The 18,712-nt window shown below is 43.9% G+C and overlaps 2 protein-coding genes and 1 long non-coding RNA gene across 4 annotated transcripts in view; 1 reads left to right on the top strand and 2 right to left on the bottom strand.

Annotated features, from left to right (window-relative positions):
- Positions 1-5,338: 5,338 nt before the first annotated feature.
- The window catches only part of LOC134864295 (scavenger receptor cysteine-rich type 1 protein M130-like), a 33,838-nt gene continuing 20,464 nt past the window's right edge, over positions 5,339-18,712 (bottom strand). Inside the window, exons 8-10 of the mRNA XM_063883148.1 lie at positions 9,312-9,341; positions 7,419-7,706; positions 5,339-7,321 (exon numbers count right to left, since the gene is read on the bottom strand). Of these exons, the coding sequence (XP_063739218.1) occupies positions 6,954-7,321; positions 7,419-7,706; positions 9,312-9,341 (686 nt within the window). The 3' untranslated portion in view covers positions 5,339-6,953. The remainder of the gene's footprint in view (positions 7,322-7,418; positions 7,707-9,311; positions 9,342-18,712) is intronic.
- LOC134864332 (zinc finger MYM-type protein 1-like) lies at positions 10,261-15,422 on the bottom strand. Its single transcript, XM_063883214.1, has 3 exons — positions 13,507-15,422; positions 13,107-13,206; positions 10,261-11,757 (listed from the first exon to the last, which is right to left on the bottom strand). Exons 1-3 carry the CDS (start codon positions 15,036-15,038, stop codon positions 11,230-11,232), a joined length of 2,160 nt encoding a protein of 719 aa, XP_063739284.1. The 5' UTR covers positions 15,039-15,422; the 3' UTR covers positions 10,261-11,229.
- On the top strand, positions 15,062-18,683 carry LOC134864334 (uncharacterized). 2 transcript variants are annotated; one of them, XR_010165825.1, is made up of 6 exons: positions 15,062-16,049; positions 16,744-16,842; positions 16,925-16,999; positions 17,077-17,157; positions 17,257-17,888; positions 18,030-18,683. It is a non-coding gene; the product is annotated as an uncharacterized LOC134864334 (long non-coding RNA). The 2 variants fall into 2 exon arrangements; XR_010165826.1 differs by having other exon boundaries at positions 17,257-17,892.

Genomic DNA, 18,712 nt, shown 5'->3' with positions numbered 1-18,712 from the left:
CTTGACCACAGATCAGTAGTTGATGCATAAAACTCCGTGTTTTCGAGCTCATTTACAACTTTGGCCTTACATTCTGCGTAGAGCTGTGGGATGGCAACTTGATTGAAGTATGTGCGGGAGGGCAGAACATACCTCTTATCCATTGTGCGTAGCAAACGTTTAAATGCGTCTTTGGTCACGGTGTTTACAGACACCATGTCCTTCGATATGTAAGTCGTTACGGCAGTGGTAATCTCCTTGTGTCTTCGGCTAGTTCTTTCATAAGGCGTCACACTGGCGAACAATGATGTTATTGTTGGCTGTTTTGCCGAAGTATCGCTGCTGCTTGATGTTTCACAGTTCTTTTTCGCCATGCACTCATCATACAAGTTCAGGTGGTGAATTCTCAAGTGGCGATGTAAATTGGTGGTATTGCCAGCCGATGTAGCCACTTTTACACGACATGTTTGGCACAACACCTGTTTCTGGTGTTCATCAGTGGCCTCAAATCCAAAATACTGCCAAATGACCGACGTGCTGTTTTTCTTTGCTATTAATTTCGTCGGCTCCGCTTCTGCTCCTGCTTCAGCCATGCTTGAAATTGAATGACGAGCTACACACTGACTTGGGTGGCGAACACGTGATCTGGTCACGCGCAGCCTGCAGCTTTCTGATCGGTAGCTGACACAGAGCCTTGGGCATTCATGTGAAATTATTGACGAAATTATTATTATTAATATGCACCAAGCAAAAACCGCAGCTTTGACGATCCCAAAATCGTGTTGTCTGAGATCTCGATTTTCGGTCCAAAACGACAGATCGTTCAGCCCTATATCTGGTTGCGTTATGCAGAATATGGGCCAAACAGTTTGCAGGGAGCACATCTTTTTGGCTCAGTTTCAACTTCTGATACACACTGTTATGTTTGCCATAATTGACACTGGCATTGTCTGCTGCATATGCAGACATGTTCTTCACTTCTAAGCCAGACATCTCAAGTTTTGCCAGCAGCTGGTTTGTTATGGCCTGTGACGTTTCGTTGCTGTCACTATAGAAATCCAACAGGACATGTTGGATGCCTTCATCAAAGTGAAAATACCTTACCACAATGGGAAAACACTTGGTCGTTCCTTTATTTGAGGCGTCGGTTGCCACGGAAAAGGGTGGGTTGTTTTCTTTTGTGTATCGGTATGTAACTGTACAGAATAGGGCCCGAGGACGTTCTCGCACAATGCCTTGGCTTTTGTTCGGCCACAGGTCATCCCTTTAGCTGTGGGCGAGTCACTGAAAATCTCCCGGTCCACTTTCACGCCGCAGTCTACACTTCTGTACGACTGGTGATGCTTTACAGCATGGTAAACCTTGCACAGCTCAGCAGCGGTTATTTTATTATCCAGGGGCGACAAGGCTTCACGAAAAAATGTCCTCATTGAAGAGGTACCTGCCGCACGTCTATTAGTTTTATGCTTCTCCGTATCCGCATGTCGTTCAATGGCAGCTTTTCCCTTACTGCTTATGTCAAAATCACAACGACAAAGTGTGCAGAAGCCATAAAAGGAGTCTCGACTGCTTTTAGATATAAAATCGTGCTCTTTCGTCCATTCTGGATTGAATGAGGTCTTACGTTTTGGCATGATGCGAACTTTCTGTCAAAGAAGCCGGCATACCTATGACATAGCAGCACATGGAGCCTTGTTTACGTTTTCAACCAATGATATAGCAGATATTTATCTGACACCGCTCTTAGCCAATCATTTTTTAGAACAGATATGTTACGGCATTGGGCGTTGTGCTGCGTCCCAGCAAAGATTCTAGAACTCCGCTCTTCAAGCCTAGTGCCTCAAGAAGGAGGACAAATACGCAGGACAGGGGCATTGAAAAGCCAGACTGTCCGGCTTAAAGCCGGACGTCTGGCCACCCTATGCCCATCCCTAGTCCCAACATCCTTCTTCTGCCTCTTATGGTATGCAGCAAACAGCCCTTCTCCTTGTCCAAGGTCCTCTTGCCCTTCTTCATCAACCAGAGGCACAGGTTGCTCAGTCTCTGCAGCATCTTGCAGGATCAATTCTGGAAAAACATTTAACAACAACAGAAACAAAAGAGTCCTTATTACCATTGGTGTTGGTGATACAGTGTTAGACTGAACAATGCAATTATTGATGCTGTCAATAAGATCAGACTACGAGAAAAAAAGTTGCATTGAAGTCAATAATATTTACCTTTAACTTGTTGTGCCACCTCTGCCTTGATGTCACGGTTGACCAGTACATGGTGCTCCACCCACAGCAGAGAAAAGGCTGGATCCAAGGTTGCTGCCTTGAGGTTGACTGGGTCTGAAAAGGGGGCAGTGATCCCATCTTGAGTCCCGGCCATTTTCACGTTAATGAAGATCAGTTCAGGGATGCCTGGAGACTTCCGACCAGGCCGCTCAGGAAACGAACTTGAGGCTTCAGCTTCTCAAGGTGACGATTGAGGGACAAGACGGATGGAACAACTGCACTGTTTGTGACGACCTTCTCTCCCTGTGTCTAATCAGCTGCTTCTCCAAACGGCTTCAAGATGTCAACCAACTCCTTCAACCGATTCCACTCTCGTGGTGTGAATGACAACTCCTTATGCCCAGCCTTTTCTAGAATGGCAGAGCTTTAGATGATCACACTGGAGAACTGCCTTTACTTGCCTCAGTGTTGAGTTCCATCTTGTGTTGACTGCAGCAGGGATGCCTTTCTGTTCCCCAAATTCACTATCAAACACATCTTTGAATGTTGGTCTTGTGTGCAGCAATGAGCTAAGTTTTGATAACTTGGAAAGAGAAGGACATGCCACTTTTGTTTCTTTCAAACTGTCTCCCACCACCAGCTGAAGAGTATGCGCGAAACACTGCAGGCGCTGTTTCTTTGCCATAGCAGCATCTACCGTTTGCTGTTCTTCCAGGGTTAAGTCACACCAGAGACCAGGGTCATCAAGATGATCTCCGTCATCATCCTCTTGTTCACTGGGGAAGCACACAGTGAATGCCTTGAGCATGTTAGCAGCATTGTCACTAATAATGTAGTCCAGTTTATCTTTGATGTTGTATTCATCGCATATTGACTCAAATTGGTCACCGATTCGTTCAGCTGTGTGTGAGCCTTTGAAGCGATTGCAGGCCAAGAGATTTGTATTTAGCTGTATCCTCTCTTTAGCTGTCTCTCTCTCTACCCAGTGGACAGTGACACCAAGGAATCCCCTCGTCTTTCGGTCAGACCAAATGTCCACAGTGACTGAAACATGCTCAGTGTTGCTCAATTGAGTTTTTAATCTTGAACGTCTCTCCCCAGCGAGGCTCTCTGTTTTTGATGTCAACGTTCTGCGACACACTGGGCTGTACTTACTGTCAAATACTTTCAGAAAGTGCCGAAAACTCTTGTGTTCCACAATAGACAGGGGAAGGTTGCAATCAATAATCAAGTCGGGACAGTATTGCGTTGGTGATAGCCTTCTGCTGTGGATGAATCATGCTGTAATGCGCTACACGACTGTCCAAGAATTGTGAGATTGAAGGCTGTTGTGGTTCATCTATGATGTCCAGCAGTGGCTCAGTCAGTAGGGGTTTGGACTGGGAATTGTAGGGTCACCGGTTCAAGTCCCCAAACAGACTTGCAAATATGGAAGGTGGACTACTTGGAGAGGTGCCAGTTCACCTCCTAGGCTCTGCTGTGGTGCCCTTGAGCAAGGCACCGGACACCTCCAATCCTCCCTCCCCATTGCTCCCCGGGCGCTGCACAATAGCTGCCCACTGCTCCTAGTACTGTGTGTGCTCTGCTGTGTGCATGTATGTGACTAATAAAGAGGGTTTCATCCTCCGATTCTATCTATATGCTTCTCCTCATCTGGTATTCTTCAAATCTGTAACGAGTAAGCATATAAAACAGATGTCAGAAAGTCCCTTATAGCCACACATAAATTGCATTTGAAACTATCTCCTCACATATCAATGCTAACATTGTGTTAATATTTATTTTTGTATTATGATGAATTGTATTCTGTAAGATTGTGTTTGTTTTAACATTACATTGATAAAATACATTTCCATTTTCAGTGTACACTTACTATATTAATTTATATTTATCCTGCTTTACCTTGCCATCAAGCAGCCCTTTCCGACAGGAAACTGAAGTATGCTTGTTAATTCCCTCTCTCCAGCACACCTGATTCCATTGGCAAAAACAGCAATTGTACCTGCATCACACAGAAATTGCTGCTCTACTGCTGGCTCAATGATTAAGTTTAATTGTGCTATTCTATGTCTTCGTTGATAGTTCAGCTTTGTTGTGAGTTACCTAAATTACATAAACTACCTCAATGAGGCAGCAGTAGACTAGCAACTCCTTCGTGCTGCAAAGTAAAATAGCCATTTTTGTCAATGAAATCTGGTGTGCTGGAGAGAGTGAGACATACTTAGTTTTCCTATTGGAAAAAATCGTCTGGCAGCAAGCTAAAATGGTACACATATTTATAATACAAAGTACATTAAACTGACCTTGATTTGATTAGGCTTGCTTTAGTTTTGCTGCTGGCAGCAGTCTGCTGTGTATGATCCACTGACTAGCTGCTAAGTACATACAATCTCGCTTCAAAAAATCCTAAACTATCCTTTTACAATATGAGTATGGATAAGTTCACTATTTTGCACTTTGAGCCCCATTTCTGGTTTGTCTAAGATGAAACAGTGTTTGACACCGACATTTTAACCATTGGTCCCCCATGCTTCATGTACAGGCATTCATAAAGCGGTCCTTAAATCAACCTTAAACGTTCGTTTTCAAAGATGTGCAACTCACCGAGTGGTCACTGGTTAGTGGTGATGCTCCACAACGAGTGTCTTAGCGAAATACAGTTTCTGTCGTTTTTAATTTGCCATTTTGTATTCCAGATATCAAGCGGAAGTTAATAGCCTATACTCAATGAGGTATCTGAAAACATAGCTAGTTCCACAATAGCAAATAACACGGATGGAAACCAAATATTTCGCCGATATATTTTTTCAAAACAACTACGAACACCACTTACCACTCGGTGAGTTGCTCATCCTTGAAAACGAATGTTTAGGGTTGTTTTAAGGACAATGTTATGAATACCTGTAGCCAACCATTCTGAAGCAGGGGGTGATTCCAAATTAGCCAAAAGCTGGAGACTGGACCAATCGTCAATATTTCTATTTCATCCAAGACAACCCAGAAAGGGGCTCAAAGTGAACTTATCCGTTAATGAACCCACAGGAGATACCGTTTAGCTTTGATTGATTGGATGCTGTCCGATCAAAACAACATGGATCTCATTTGATTGGATGTCGTGCCACACACACGTTACGCACACATGTCAACATACCTTTTAATCTTTGGGTTTGGGGAAAGTAGCAAGTCTTTTCGAGTCAAAAGGGGCAAGTCCAAGTCCAAATGCGAGTCACTGATGTTAAAGTCAAAGTGCAAGTCTTTTTAGATGTTGTGAAGTCAAGTCTTAAGTCATCAACTTCATGACTGGAGCCTGACTCGAGTCCAAGTCATGGAACTCGAGTCCACAACTCTGCTAAGTGGCTGTTTGAACATTTGGATAGGCGAAATCGGCCACTATAACCAGCATTAACTGTTTTGCGCTGCCCATTTTTCCTGCTTCCAACACATCAACTTTGAGGACAAAGTGTTCTCTTGCTACCATAAATGTCCCCCCCACTGAGGTGCCATTCTAACAATAATCACTGTTCTTCCCCTCACCTGTCAGCGGTCATAATTTATGGCTGATCGGTGTATACATGCATTTATCCATACTATGGTTTCTGCTGGATCAACAGGCCAGAGATTTGTGCAATAAGGTTGTGTAGGGCTTAGTATTAGATGTTAAATGATGTCATCCTTTATTACAAGTTTTTCTTCCATGAGCCTGAGGCAATAAGCCTACTGTAGATATTTATATTTTAAATGAGCAGTTTAGATGATGTTAAAAACTCACAGCCGACAATGATAGTAACTAGCTGGTGAGCATCCCGGTGCATTTATTCGACACATTGCAAGATGTTAAGTTTCTGAGGATTTGGTTAAGCTCAAACCAGAACTAAAAGAACGGTGAAAATTTGACCTCTATTTTATATTATTATGGAAACACACTATATAGAAGAACCATGGCCATTGTCTTGAACGCTGCCCAGAGATCTACTACTTATTGAGTGTAATATCATTGGAATGACAGGCCCTGAAAGAACCCTGGAAAGAGGAATTATGTTGGCACCTATTTTCTAGTAGGCTGCTTTTCAAAGAAATAAGACATGAAGATGGTTTTTCAGAGACTGATGCAAGGTGTGGTTTTACCTCACCAACGTGTGTAAGAATTTGTTGGTTTCAAAAGGTCCTGAACTTCAGAAGCAAACAACGATTATGGCATGCTTCAGCTTCTCCGGCTTACACATGCCTATCACACGACCAAAGGGCTAACTGAATTCTGGCCGAGACAATTTATACTTATGTTGCTTTTGTATTGACAAAGATAGATTACGTTTCTCTAAGTCATTGGCTAATTGAGTGTTTCACCCACTGTTCTGTGAGTCAATGCAAAGTCTGCAACACAGCTCGTCAGCACACAGAGAGAGGAACCTTAAAAAGGTACCGAACAATTATATCAACATACAACAGAAATAAAGGGAAACAAGTTTTTACATTTCTTCTACATGGGAAACTTGCCAGTTTACATGCCTGATGAACAACATTTAGTATTGTAGGACCCAGAGATGACCAGAGATTTCTACAAAAGTTGGCTATTAGGAGGTAGAGGAGGCAGGTGGTGGCTAAGAAGCTAAATGCAACGTAGACAACGTTTGCATAGAGACCATCTCAAAATGAAAATCTGCAAAAAGCCCTGTTGCTTCAGTGAAAGAAGCCAGGATCAAAAGGGACAGGCCAACCTAAAAGCGTTTGCCTGTCCTACAGAACAACCACTCATCATCATTTATGTCCACCTTGTTTCCTAAGGCTTGTTATGGTCTCATCTGTGCAGACCACTTCAATAGCAGTGGAAGAGAACCAGAGCTGCACAGACCCACAGTCCATCAGTGCAGGCTCTGATCCCTCACAGTCAGAGAAGAATCTGTACACATGTGTGTTGTGGACAAGATCAATCTGTTTGGTTGAAGCAGCAGAACCACAGCCCAGCTGTCGACACACCATAGCAGCATGCTTCAGGTCCCAGACCGTGGACTCTGCACTCAGCAGCCTCCACTCCTGCTCTTCCTGGAACACCAGCAGTCTGCCGGCACAGGCCTCACTATCGTCTTCTCTGAATACTCCATCGTCCAGCATGACATCGTATTCCACTAGACAGGGATAAGACCATGGTCATTTATACAAGTAGATCGTCATATCCAAGAAATAATATTGTACATTTTCAATTACAAAACCAAATTCTCCCACCTTGAATAATGAGAGAGAGGCTCTGGCCCTCATTGGAGAAGTTCTGATGGAAAACATAGTTGTGATAAACACAGCTGTAGTTCCCTTGGTGGGCGGGCTCTGCAGCAGCAAACCTGAAGGAGGCGGAGTGATTGACAGCTGGCAGGGTGTAACTGGTTGGGTTAGAGCCAGTGAACATGAGGCTGAAGGAACCTCCGGGGTACTGTGGCTCCACGTAGCATTTAAGAGAGAAGCTGTGGCCCTTGAAGAGCAACACATTCTGCTCCAGGTCATACTCACCCATATACAGTGGGGCAAAAAAGTATTTAGTCAGCCACCAATTGTGCAAGTTCTCCCATTTAAAAAGATGAGAGAAGCCTCTCATTTTTATCATAGGTATACCTCAACTATGAGAGACAGAATGAGGAAAAAAAATCCAGGAAATCACATTGTCTGATTTTTTAAGAATTTATTTCAAATGATTGTGGAAAATAAGTATTTGGTCAATAACAAAAGTTCATCTCAATACTTTGTTATATACCCTTTGTTGGCAATGACAGAGGTCAAAGGTTTTCTGTAAGTCTTCACAAGGTTTTCACACACTGTTGCTGGTATTTTGGCCCATTCCTCCATGCAGATCTCCTCTAAAGCAGTGATGTTTTGGGGCTGTCGCTGGGCAACACGGACTTTCAACTCCCTCCAAAGATTTTCTATGTGGTTGAGATCTGGAGACTGGCTAGGCCACTCCAGGACCTTGAAATGCTTCTTACGAAGCCACTCCTTCGTTGCCCTGGCGGTGTGTTTGGGATCATTGTCATGCTGAAACACCCAGCCACGCTTCATCTTCAGTGCCCTTGCTGATGGAAGGAGGTTTTCACTCAAAATCTCACGATACATGGCCCCATTCATTCTTTCCTTTAAACGGATCAGTCGTCCTGGTCCCTTTGCAGAAAAACAGCCCCAAAGCTTGATGTTTCCACCCCCATGCTTCACAGTAGGTATGATGTTCTTTGGATGCAACTCTGCATTCTTTCTCCTCCAAACACGACGACTTGAGTTTTTACCAAAAAGTTCTATTTTGGTTTCATCTGACCATATGACATTCTCCCAATCCTCTTCTGGATCATCCAAATGCCCTCTAGCAAACTTCAGACGGGCCTGGACATGTACTGGCTTAAGCAGGGGGACACGTCTGGAACTGCAGGATTTAAGTCCCTGGCGGCGTAGTGTGTTACTGATGGTAGCCTCTGTTACTTTGGTCCCAGCTCTCTGCAGGTCATTCACTAGGTCCCCCCGTGTGGTTCTGGGATTTTTGCTCACCGTTCTTGTGATCATTTTGACCCCACGGGGTGAGATCTTGCGTGGAGCCCCAGATCGAGGGAGATTAGCAATGGTCTTGTATGTCTTCCATTTTCTAATAATTGCTCCCACAGTTGATTTCTTCACACCAAGCTGCTTACCTATTGCAGATTCAGTTTTCCCAGCCTGGTGCAGGTCTACAATTTTGTCTCTGGTCTCCTTTGACAGCTCTTTGGTCTTGGCCATAGTGGAGTTTGGAGTATGACTGTTTGAGGTTGTGGACAGGTGTCTTTTATACTGATAACGAGTTCAAAAAGGTGCCATTAATACAGGTAACGAGTGGAGGACAGAGGAGCCTCTTAAAGAAGAAGTTACAGGTCTGTGAGAGCCAGACATCTTGCTTGTTTGTAGGTGACCAAATACTTATTTTACCGAGGAATTTATAATAAATTCATTAAAAATCCTACAATGTGATTTCCTGGATTTTTTTTTCTCATTCTGTCTCTCATAGATGAAGTGTACCTATGATAGAAATTACAGGCCTCTCTCATCTTTTTAAATGGGAGAAATTGCACAATTGGTGGCTGACTAAATACTTTTTTGCCCCACTGTACATAACAGGCTTGTTGGGAGGAAGCAGGATGTCTGCAGGCGAAGACAAAACATTTATTAAATATAGCTGCAAGCAGCAATGAGGGGGGCAAGCAGTCCAGAAGGCCAGATTGCCATGGCAACTTGATGTTATCATGTCAAGGGCATGGCCGTAAGCACTCACAGCAAGTTTCACGTCAACTGATCAGAGATTGGCTGAAAAATGATTTGACTTCCTGTCTTGGCGGCTTTGGTGTTGAATTTCAAAGGCTGTGACGGACAACGCTTATGAAAATATAAAAGCAAATGTGGTTTAAATTAGACAAAATTTGTGGCCTGTGGAAAAATGTTAAGCCTTTCAATTAAATCCAATATGGCGGCCCCATCAATTAGGCTGACATGACAAGAGGCCATGTGTCGGCCTTACCAGTGACGTGCGGTGAGGGGAGGCAGGTGAGGCCGTGCCTCACCTGCCTCCCCTCAAAAAAAGTAAAATGAAGAAATAAATGTAATGATCATATTTATCCAGTTGTTTGTATTATAAAGTTATTTTCCTTTTAATTTCACCAGTTTTACATTATTTTGATCCAAAATCGCTGAATTTTCATATTCACGTTCAAACACTGAGAACGGCTGCTCGGTGAGGCACCAACCTGCTGACATGCTATACAGTGAGACTGTAACTGCTGTCTGTCTGTATGTCGCTATTAAAATGTTCAAACACTCTGGCTATATTAACTAATTTCCATACTTTAGCTGGTGTATATAATATACAGTGTTTTTGTCAACTGTATGTCTTTAACGTGCAGTGGCGGCTCCTGACAAATTTCTCAGGGGGGGCAAAAGTTGTGATGATGGCTAAGATGACCCATTCAATGGGTAAAATAATAATAAATAAAAGTCAGATAGCCAGCTTTACAGTGTCACATCTCATTGTTTAATTTGGTTTTCAACCACTAGATGCAACCCCAGACATAAAATATACAATACATTTGGTTCCACAATAAAACACACATTAACAGATAGTTTGTCATCTAATAGTTTGCCCTTGAAATCACTTTTAGCACAGTCTACAATTTATAGCCATCATGGATGCCATAGCAATAATCAAATCAAATTATACTATAATCAAAACTATTAATCAAAATTTTCCAGAACATATTCCATTTACCACTATACAGTTTACAGGTTTAGTAAAGGTATAGAAAACCAACAGACCCAACAGGCATGACGTGCATGCTGCTGATTCTGTGAAACTGAATCATTTACTGAAAGGGGCGTGTTCAAAAAAATAGCAGTGCCAGGTTCAACTATTGAGGTCATTGATTATGTGAAAAAAAATAGGTGTTAAACAGATGGCCCCTATTCAAGGATCAAGGCAACTGATGCTGCATATGCTGGCTGTGCATTTGTCCTTGAAAAACAGAGTAAAACGGGTTGTTTAAGACACTGTTAAGAAGAAGAGCATTCTTTGATTAAGAAATTAATAAAAGAGGGGAAAACCTATAAAGAAGTGCAGAAAATGATAGGCTGTTCAGCTAAAATGATATCAAACGCTTTAAAATGGCAGCCAAAACCATCACCACCAGGTGAGGAAGAAAAAGAAAAACAACTATTCGAAGGGATCGGAGAATAACCAAAATGGCAAAGGATCAGCCAATGATCAGCTCCAGGAGGATCAGAGAAGATCTAAGATTGCCTGTGAGTACTGTAACAATCAGACAACGTCTATGTGAAGCCAAGCTACCACCAAGAAGCCCCCGCAAAGTCCCATTGTTAAAAAAAATACATGTAATGAAGCGGTCACCTTTTTAAACACACTGCTATTATTATGAACATAACTGTATTTGGCTGGCAATATGCAATCAATACAACTATTTACAATTCAACATTTGGAGAGTACAACATAACACAACTCACCATTTAAGAACACACTCACTCATCACTTGTATTGAAATTTAGCTCGCCTCTCTTTCAAGCAAGCAAAGCGATCAATCACCCTCTCGTTGAAATCAGGCATGTTCCTGACCAGCTCTCTTTCCATGGAAAGCATGCCCAATGCATTCAGACGTTCCTGTCCCATTGTATTTCTCAGGAATGTCTTGATCCTCTTTAAGGTGGAGAAACACCTCTCAGCTTCAGCTGTTGTCATCGGAGTGGTTATGAGGATGTTCAACAGCGCCACAGTCTCAGAGAAGGTTTCCTGGAGGTTGTAGCTCTGTAGAACCTGGTACAGAGCCAGTGCACCGCAGCAGCCCCTGAAGTCTGGACTTTCGTAGATGAGAGAAAGCTCAGTCCTGAGCCTCTCCTTGTGTAGCATGGGGTATGCCCTCACGGTGGTATTCAGAGCCTCTTCAGGGAATGTTGTCCGATGCCGGTCAAACAGCTCTGCCTCTAGCAGCACGGCACTCACAAGGTGGCTGGTGAAGGAGAACCTGGCTTTGGCATGGCCAAGGATTGTGTCACAGATCTGTTAAAATTATAAAAAAATGTATAGTCAGTAACACACAATTGTTAAAAAAAAAGAAAAAAAAATCTAGTGATGGCATGAATGTGGCCATGATCTACTGCAGGGGTCCCCAAACTTTTTGCAAAGAGGGCCAGATTTGGTGAAGTAAAAATGTGTGGGGGCTGAGTCGGCCGACCTTTCAGCCTGACATCCTTTGAACCATTAACATTAAATGCAAATTAACTATTTAATACCTTTTTTTTTTTTTTTACCAAAATCACTCTTTTCATATTTGAAGACCACATAAAATGACACAAATGTCTGGAAAAAAAGGAAGCTTAAACATATCTAGGTTCATTTGAAACATTATTATATTTTATATTATATTTTAAAAAAAAATCAAAAATTGCACTTGAATAAAAATCAAACCAAAAACAAGAATAGACCCTGTCTCTGTTAAGAAAAGATGCACTCAAATATATAACCATACAATCAAGTCTCAACAAAACTGCACTTGAATAGATATTGACCGTGTCATCACAGTAGGCCTAGATGAGGTGAGTAGTGACTGAGGCTGTGTATGTCGCTCTAAGACGGGTGTGGTGGGGGTGTCAGCGGCGTGGAGCGGGTCTCATAGCGGGCACAGCTCCGTGACACCGCCGGTGGGGGCTGTAGGGACGGGGGCGAGGGGCTCACGGCAGCACCGCTGCTCGGTGGAAACAGCAGTGATGACGTGCTTTCACGTCCGAGTCTCCAAACCAGAAGTGTTTGTAACAGCACCGGAAAAGTCGCTAGATCTGACGTTACCTTGCGTTGCTCCTCACAGACTCACATGCAGCACTGTGTGTGTGGTAGCGGCCCCGCCTCCCCCCCCACACAGACAGAGATCCTGGATGAATGACAAGAGGCTTCACTCCCTTCATTTCATTCCGCTACGGAACAAACGCGCCCAGGTGCTGAGACCGAGTCACAGAGTGAAGCCTCTTGTCATTCAGCCTGTTTGGAGGCCAGAGACGAGGAAAGCAAAGAGGCATGCACATGGCGATATATCGAGGCTGGAAAAAAAAAAGTACGTGCTGGCGGGCCGCATATTATTGATTATTTGATGACAGAGGCTGCGGGCCGGTTGGAATTTGAACGCGGGCCGGGCCGTAGTTTGGGGACCACTGATCTACTGTATCTACTGTCTCACAGTTCCAAAGTATTTGTTATTCATGCAGACTTATTACTGTATCCTTGTGTGCATATAATGGACAAGTAATGGGTGAGTAATTACTGAATCCAACTGTAAAAACAGAGGTTGTGACTTTATCACTTGGTTCCAACACTTGAGTATGCCTACATCATTGGTCAGTAATGAATGCAGATACCTCTTTTGACAGCCTCTGCTTCTCTTGTTCTCCCAAGGCTCTCCTTGATCTTGTGGTACCTGGGGCTTCTTGCTGCTGCTGTTGAGAGGAGCTTTGGTCCCTGGGAGACAGATCAAAAGTGTTAGAATATGAATGAGACAGTATGTCAGTGTCATTATCAATAATTACTATCTTTAAAAAAAAAAAAAAAACTGTTTGTGTTGCACAACTTTTTGGAAATGGCTGAAAAAAATATCACTATTTCTGGATGTGCTAAATTTACTTATGCACACAAATGCAGATGACTAAATTGGCTCATTACTTTTGAGTTCCTATACATTATTGCCATCACAGCATGCTGACATTTAGTAATGAACATGTGCATAATTATTATTATAATTACTCTATTGTATTATCTTACCTGATGGCCTGAATACTGCTGGTGAAGTTCTGCAGGGCACGTTTGATGAACACCATGTCAATGTCCCTCTTCTGCAGCTGTTGGTACATCATGTCAACATGAGGCATGATTTGATGAAACTGCTGCAGGAAAAAAACAAAATCTTCATCCTGCAGCATCCTCAGGAAGCCAGACGCCTCCCTCACGGTGGTGCTGTCAAAGGTGCTGTCTGACCTGATGGTCTCAAAACACTCTATGAGGTCGCCCAGGTTCTCATAGACAGTGCTCACGATCCTGCTGTTGAAGTTCCATCTTGTGGATGATGCTCTAGGCAGCCTTCGTGCAACAATCTGGTCGAGAAGGGCTGTGCGTTTGGGTGACCGGGTAAAAAAACTGGAAATCCCACCAAGGTCAGAGAAAAAAACTCTCACTGCTGAGATGTGTGAAGTGGCCTGCTGCATGATTAAATTCAGCTGGTGTGCGTAGCAATGCAAATAATGGGCATTTTTGTACTCTTCTCGTACCTTTTGCTGCACACCAGCTCTCTCTCCTCTCATCACACTGGCACCGTCGTAGGCTTGCGCAATGAGTTTACACTTATCATCATCAGTGAAAACGCTATTCAGTCTCTCCAAAATTGCATCGGCAATGGAGCTGGCCGTTGCTGACAAGATGGGGACAAATTCAAAGAACCGTTCTTGCACAGCGTGTTTTCCATCTACATATCTCAGCACCAGCACCAACTGAGTCTGTGTAGAGACGTCTGTGGTCTCATCTGCTTGGATTGCCACGAATCTTGCTGCTCTCACCTCCTCCACGATACGCTCTCTGATGACAGATGCCATGCAATCCAGCAGCTCATTCTGCACCGTCTTTGATGTGCCCTTAAAGACTGTGGCCGTTCTTAAGTGCTCCTCAAACACCTCGTCCAGCGACGCCACTAAATCAACCAGTCCACGAAAAATCCCCGCGTTGCTGGACCCCTCACTCTCATCCTTGCCTCTCAGAGCTAACTCAAACACGCCACAGAATTTCACACAGTCGATAAGGCGGCCTAGGATGTGCCGGTTCTTGCTCACCTCATCGTTGTGACGGCGCACGGCTATCCTGTAGCTCTCATCCAGCTGTGTGGCAATGTTCACTCTCCCAAATGCCGACAGTTTTAGGCAGCTGTCCATATGCATCTTCGATGCTTCGTGTTTCTTCACCTTTTCTGAGAGGTGGTGCATATCAGTGACACCCGTCTTTGTCCAGGCGGTGTCAGTGTTGGCATCCGGGTGGATTAGCACACAGGGGTAGCAAAACAGAGCGTTAGCCACTTCACAACCTGCTAGCCATGTTTTCCGCTCGTACCAGCTCCGGGAAAATCCGCGGCTGTATGTTTTCCCCGCTTTTGTTGACACCTGCTTGATGTTTAAATTTGGTCTGGGTGGTCCCAATTCTTTAACAGCCAATTTATCCGCATTGCTTCGACGACTGAACGGTAATTCCCTCAGGGAAACGATGGAATTGCAGTTGCCAGCCATGATGATTCGGCGCCGCCGAATCATCATGGAGACCGCCGAATCGGCGGTCTCCGCCAGACGCGCGCGCTGTACGTCCGAGCACGCATCAGTGCGTAACTGCGTATGACGAAATCACGTTAGGGCAAGCCCCCCCGGAGCCCATAGAAATGCATTGTATCGTTCGATTTTTGAAAAAACGAGTCTCAACATGTAAGTCTATGAGAGCGCCTGGGGCGATTTTCAATCTGACTGATATCGCCCCAAGGGGGCGGGGCTACTGGTTGGACAGTGACATCCAGGCTGCTGATTGTCGCAGCGATATTCAGGCTGCTGTTTGGACTATACTATTAAGACTTAGACCGGCAAAATAAACTCTTTTCTCTCTTTTTTTTTTTTTTTTTTTCGTTTGGCTTAAGGAGGGCGGTGCACTATCGCCCCCTATGGGCCAGCCGCCCCTGTTAACGTGTCTCTTGTGCTGAGCAAAACCGCTGCGAAGAGAGACTAGGTGAGGCACGCAGTTCTCCTGCCTCATGGCAGGGGGTGCTAGTGAGTCCAGTGATTCTTCGTGCGCTGCAGAATAAGTGACGGCGAGCTAAAATTTACAGTTAAGTCAAGTGCAGTCGTTTGCTTATTTTTTCGTCTCGCCTGACCCTACTTTTAGAATGGAGGATTGCATATCCAAACTAAAACAATTTTCTTAGATGGATTTTCAGTCGAAGCAGGAGGTCATCATTAAAGGAAGACCAACGCCGGAGCTTAAAGCGATCCAATGTAGCATTTGTACCTTAAAATAACAGCTTGAAAAAAATTGAGCGGCCCCCTCCACGCACCCAGGTATAAGGAGAAGCAAGCGCAGCATTGTCAGTACATCATCATGGCAGAGGCACCGAAGAAAAAGAAGACGTTGACTGATGAAGCAAGGAAGAGAAAGAGAGAGGCCGACAAAGTAAGAGACCGGACTAGAGTTGCTCTCGGAACAGTTTATACACGTTGGCGAGATCTGAAAGAAACATTTGGATACAAGTTTGATTCAGAGCTTGCCACCTTTCTGCTGGATTAGTAAGTAGCTTATTTGCTGTTCTTGCTTTGTGCTGTGTTGTACTTGCTTTATGTTTCACTGTGTTCGGAAAGTGACTCGCTAGTTTGTTATTATAACTGAGGAAAACTATTTTCAACAGATTTCGATAGGTTTAGCCTCTAGCAAGACATCTCATTAGCGATGTTAGCAAGCTTGCTATATCACGCTTGGACTGATGCTGGACTCTCGCATACGCTTCTTTGTGATGTTATTCTGATCGCTATGTGGCTTACTTGCCAACCAAGTCCCACTAGTCTCGGGATATTCCAGATATTTCCAAAGATTTTGATGATAATTGACATTGTCCGTTGAAAAATATTTTCAATAGATTTCGCTAGGTTTTAGCTGCTAGACATGTCGATAGCGATGTTAGCAAGCTTGGACATTGGACGTTGATGCTAGGCTCTCGCATACGCTTCTCTGATGATATTGTGATCGCTATGTGGCTAACTTGCCAACCAAGCCCCACTAGTCTCGGGGTATATTACAGATATTTCCAACTAATTTAGTGATAGTTGACTGTCCGTTAGCATTCCCTTAGTCAGCTGTTAGAAGCACATTGTCTATGGTTCATGTTTTCGTTAGCTTATCATGCTACTTGTGTGTTGCCTGCAGTGATTGTGCAAACCCGTGTACAGTTGTAGCTGAACATACTGACCAGGTCCTTTTTTCCAGCTATCAAAAGCGGCAAGTAACGTCTACAACCAGCAAGGGACATGCTCAACCACCACCACCGCCTGTATCAAGTATTTCAGAAGAGTCCGACCGAGGTGGGTATGTGTTTAGAACTGCGTTTCAAACCAGCCATGCGGGGCATTGTACGTTGTGACTGACTTCTTTATCTTATCTGAATCAGGGACAAAGAATTTTCTGTGCAAGGTGTTCAACCGTTGGGCAAAGAAACAGAAGAGGTCGGTGTGTTGGAATCCAGGTAAGTTCGTCTTACAAATGCGACCGTAATGCATTGTTTTGTTGACGACTATATATTGAGATTCGTTTTCTACTCAGCATGCACTCCCTGAGCATTGCTGAAGAAGAGCAGCATGACTCTCTGGATGAGGAGGAGGCAAATGATCTGAGGAATAGCATGTAAGTCTTGCACATGAAACCATTTTAGTTCGTGTTTTTTTATTTTATGTACCAGTCTGTGGTGTTGTGTGGGTATTTTGTAACTATTTTTATGTACAGTATTGACATGGATGATGGCTGGGAGGTTCCTGGTCAGGAGAGCTTGGAAGAAGATGAGGACAGCTCTGATGAAGACTATATTCCTTTTCTACATGTTTTTTTAACATTGAACATAAATAAGAATGGTATCAAAACTATTTACACATCTACATTAATCGTCGCACCCTGAAGCCAACATATTGACCTAAGGGGTTAGGAAATGTAGTTCTTATTTTCCAAACACAGCAGCTTGGAATGACAACTCTATTGCCCTCACCCAAGCGTCCATGCTGCCACAGGACAAATTGGCGGTATGCCGCATGCCTGTACTGGCGCTGCTCCACCCCTGGTTCCTATTCGTCATCTATGGCAAAGACATCGTTCCATGCCGCACGGGCCAGCCTTAGGACACCCATATCAAGTATGAAAAATTCCATGTGTGCCATGGTGCTAACACAATTTTGGGGGGTCTGGCGGCAGCAGAGCCTTTCCATGTCAGTTGTCATCTCCCTGCAGTAAGTGCAGGTGCACCAATGTAAAGGCCCCCCATCTGGCACATCAGGCCTTTGGGGAACCTCTTGCAATGACAAGATGTCAAACATGAGGCCCGGCAGTCTGGACATCACTCTTTCCAGAAGAGCATCTTTTTGGAGGTTGGTAAGCGAACAAACCTTTATCTAAAACATAAGCCTTTTATTGTTATTATGTGTCTTACTTTGGCAACTGCTAAACATTTTAGTGGAGGATTGTTCATATAATCAAACCTGTAACTCGGCTGCTCTCCTCTCCTTTAGCTCCTGCAGCCTTCCCAGGTCTTCTGGGTCGACATCTCTGACCCTAGGTCTGCCTCTGCCTCTACCCCCCCTGCTCACACCTCCCCTCCCCCTTGCTCCTCTCCCCCTAGCTCCCCTCCCCCGTCTGCTCCTCTGACCTCTTCCTCCAACCTGGCTGGTCTCAACCTCAGAAGAGGCTGAAGTGGAAGTTGAATCCTGCAACACAATCACAAAAATGTATTGACATCCAAACCTCATACAACGTTAGCCATGCATGAATTATCCTTTCGAATTCAGCTAATACAGTGATATAATAAACTGTTACTACTGTGACGTTAGTGGTTGTGATTTATCCCATGTCGATAAAACAACGAAAATTGATGTATTGTGATATACATCCCTGCCAATGTCATTCATGAAAGCATGCAATGTAGGCTGTAGCCTTATTAGTGTCATCCCTGTCTCACGGAGACATGTAGTTTTTGTAGATGCCAAAAGTCATCTGTCCCGTCTCAGACAAGCATGCAAATAAAATGTGGTCATTCTTCCTCAATCTCACGCCAGGTACGTTTGTAATCTTCTAAACCTAACTTCTCTATCTTATAATAAAATGCACGTTCCAATGTATAGTATGCCTATGTGCCTTTTCGATGTTGTCAACAATATTGCGTTAGATGTCATCCAGGTTCACACTTACAAAACAA

Source organism: Eleginops maclovinus, chromosome 5 (assembly GCF_036324505.1).
Source record: "Eleginops maclovinus isolate JMC-PN-2008 ecotype Puerto Natales chromosome 5, JC_Emac_rtc_rv5, whole genome shotgun sequence".
NCBI classification, from domain to species: Eukaryota; Metazoa; Chordata; class Actinopteri; order Perciformes; family Eleginopidae; genus Eleginops; species Eleginops maclovinus.
Note: the sequence above shows the minus strand (reverse complement) of the source record. Positions and strands in the feature narration are given on the sequence as shown.

Coding starts and splice junctions, on each gene's coding strand:
- LOC134864332 (XM_063883214.1), bottom strand. CDS start 15,038: ATGATGATTCGGCGGCGCCGAATCATCATGGCTGGCAACTGCAATTCC. Junction 13,207..13,506: donor AGCAGTATTCAGGCCATCAG/GTAAGATAATAC, acceptor TCTGTCTCCCAG/GGACCAAAGCTCCTCTCAAC. Junction 11,758..13,106: donor AGCAGAGGCTGTCAAAAGAG/GTATCTGCATTC, acceptor TAATTTTAACAG/ATCTGTGACACAATCCTTGG.